Below are 2,595 nucleotides of genomic sequence, written 5' to 3'. Positions count from 1 at the left end.
GATTATCACAATTCCTGCTTTGAAAACCTAGAATGCCTTCTCTTTGCTTTATGAATTTCAACCATTCCATAACACAGACTTGTCAAATGGACTAATATTTTTATTTCTTAAAACTGGAGAGGCATTGTTATGTCTGTGCAGCTGGAGCTGAGGAGGAGGAAAGAGAGTTAGGGTACAAAGCAGCTTTCAGGACTTCTTCTAACAAAATCTACCAAAGACATTCAACACCTGACACAGCAGATGGAGGCACCAGAAGAGGCATCTGTTGCAGCCCAACCTCACATGTCTGGGTGGTTTTTGTTATGACTTGTAACACTGTGGAAGGAGTAATGTAATCCTGTAGACAGTAATCTACAAAATCTTCAGGCTGCTGATGGTGAGACTGAAATCTGTCCCCGATCCCCTGCCACTGAACCACGATGGGATCCCTGAGTGTAATCTGGTTGGATCATAGATCAGGAGCTTAGGAGTTTTTCCTAGTTTCTGCCGATACTGGAAAAACTCATTGTTAATACCCTGACTTGCCTGGCAAGTGATGGTGACTCTGTCTCCTGAAGATGCCAAGAGGGAGGATGGAGACTGGGTCATCTGAATGTCACATCTGGCCCATGAGATTGAAAACATAAAAAAATCCACACAAAGAATCATGCTATAAGAGGACTTATAAGTAGTCACCATCCTGGCTGAGTCAATTGCTAGTGTTCTCCCTCTTTACCTGGGAACCAGAGCAGCAGGAGTCCCAGTAGCTGAGCAGGGGCCCTCATATCCATGCTGTTTCCTGACTGAAAATGATTCCTGCCCAGGGTGTGACTAGCCTATTAATAAGTCTTCAGGGCAGTGGGCTGTGCTCTGGAAACATGGAAATCATCAGGGAATCGGGCAGGCTGGGCACAGCTGCAGGTCTGGGTCATCTCAGGAACTCGGCACAGGTGCAGGGTCCCATGTACAACAAGGGCAGAACAAATTTGCCTGCAGAGAACGTATTTCTCTCTAGAGGACCTCTTGTTACAAAGGATATTTAAGGGATAATTGACAAAATGTAAACTGTACAGACTAACTGGAATAATGTATTCTATGGTTGTATTTGTAGTGTGTAAGAGAATGTCCTTGGTTGTAAGGGACAGAGCTTGCATTCAGGTCTTTATGCTACTCTCAGATGAATTTGGTGGGAGTAAAAACCATGTATGCTACACTAGCAACATCTATTTGAGTGTGAGATTGCTATCTTTTTTGAAATGGAAAAAAAAAATCTTCTCAGAAACATGTTCATAATTTTTCCAGGAGGAACTTCCCAAAAAACGTCTCCCCTTCCTCTCTTTTATGAGATCAAAATTCTTCCAAGAAGTCATGCACACTCATTAGTCCCCTTTTATCACATTGTGCTGTTCATCACTAGTGCTCCTAATCCTTGCTCCTGTCCTGGACTGGAAGACGTTCACAATCCTTACCCTGCAACGTCAGAGCTGGTGCCAAATATAGTGAGACAGAGACAGAGAGATGCTGTCGAGGAGGACAAGAGCTTCATCACGTTTAAATCTCACTGTGTGTCTAAATTAAATGGAATGAGGAAGAGAAATTCCATCTTTATTTAGTGTGGGTTAACACAAGCCAGACCTTGAGGATGATGATAAAGTCAAATTTATAATTTCCCATGTGGCAATGCTAACTTTAGCAGAGGTGGAAAGGTGTCCTCTGCATTTAAGGCCAGGAGAGACTTTTAGTACCTGGAATAAATGGGAGGATGTTTGGAATAGGGTCCTCAACCCAGGGTTAAGGTCAGGATTGCCCTGTCCAAGAGCTGTCAGACTCTGGTCCTGAGCTGTGCAGAAAGCGGTGGCTCTCCTGAACTAGGTGGCTGAAGATGTTGGAGGAACGAAAGGTCCTGTCCCCTGGGCTTCTTGGCAGGGGCTTGAGGGAAGGAAACTGCTTACACACCCACAGGTTCTGCACCAAGCACAGAGCTCATGGCCATGGTGAAAATCTGAGAGCCAGGGCTGTAGGGCTTGGCTTCAAATTCTGAGGCCAGCTGTTCTCAGCTCTGTCCTCACTGTTCCTGAATGGCTTGAACTCTGCTGTAGTAAAAAATGGAGGGCCAGCAAGTGTCCCCACTCAACAAAAAGGGAGGGTCAGCAAATGTCTCTACTCAGCCAGACTCCATTCTGATTGTGACAAAAAGGAACACATGATGGTAAATATACATGTAAATTTCATGTAAACATAATTTATTAAATATATATAATATTTTGGATATGGATTATATTGCTATATCTGTATACAAGGGGGAAACACAAGAAAACTGAATTTTTTTTGGAGAGTGGACCCCTTGCTGTACATTCTTTCTCCTCCAGGTGAGTGTTCTAGGAACCCATCAGCATCAGTGTACCAGCTAGAATTGTTGTGAGAGACTACATTCACCTTCAGTGAAATTTTGTTGTTGTTGTTGGAGATTCTTTCAGCACATTTTCTTGTTTCATGGTGAGTGATTTACAAGCACACCTTCCAACACTGCTGTGTGTTCATCAGTGCTTGACCAAAAAATAACATGACCCATGTGACCGACCTTCCTGTTCACATGATCTGCGCTAGTGCCTTTTT

General features: G+C 43.7%; 1 gene segment (V, D, J or C); it reads right to left on the bottom strand.

Annotated features, from left to right (window-relative positions):
- Positions 1 to 351: 351 nt before the first annotated feature.
- On the bottom strand, positions 352 to 770 carry LOC110595130. The segment is given in 2 exon segments: positions 352 to 608; positions 716 to 770. Coding segments are annotated over 2 exon segments (312 nt in total).
- Between the last annotated feature and the right edge of the window lie 1,825 nt (positions 771 to 2,595).

Source organism: Carlito syrichta, unplaced genomic scaffold (assembly GCF_000164805.1).
Source record: "Carlito syrichta isolate Samal-C Ts95f unplaced genomic scaffold, Tarsius_syrichta-2.0.1 Scaffold276487, whole genome shotgun sequence".
Classification (NCBI taxonomy): domain Eukaryota; kingdom Metazoa; phylum Chordata; class Mammalia; order Primates; family Tarsiidae; genus Carlito; species Carlito syrichta.
The sequence above is the reverse complement of the archived record's forward strand: the minus strand, read 5'-3'. Positions and strand labels throughout refer to the sequence as shown.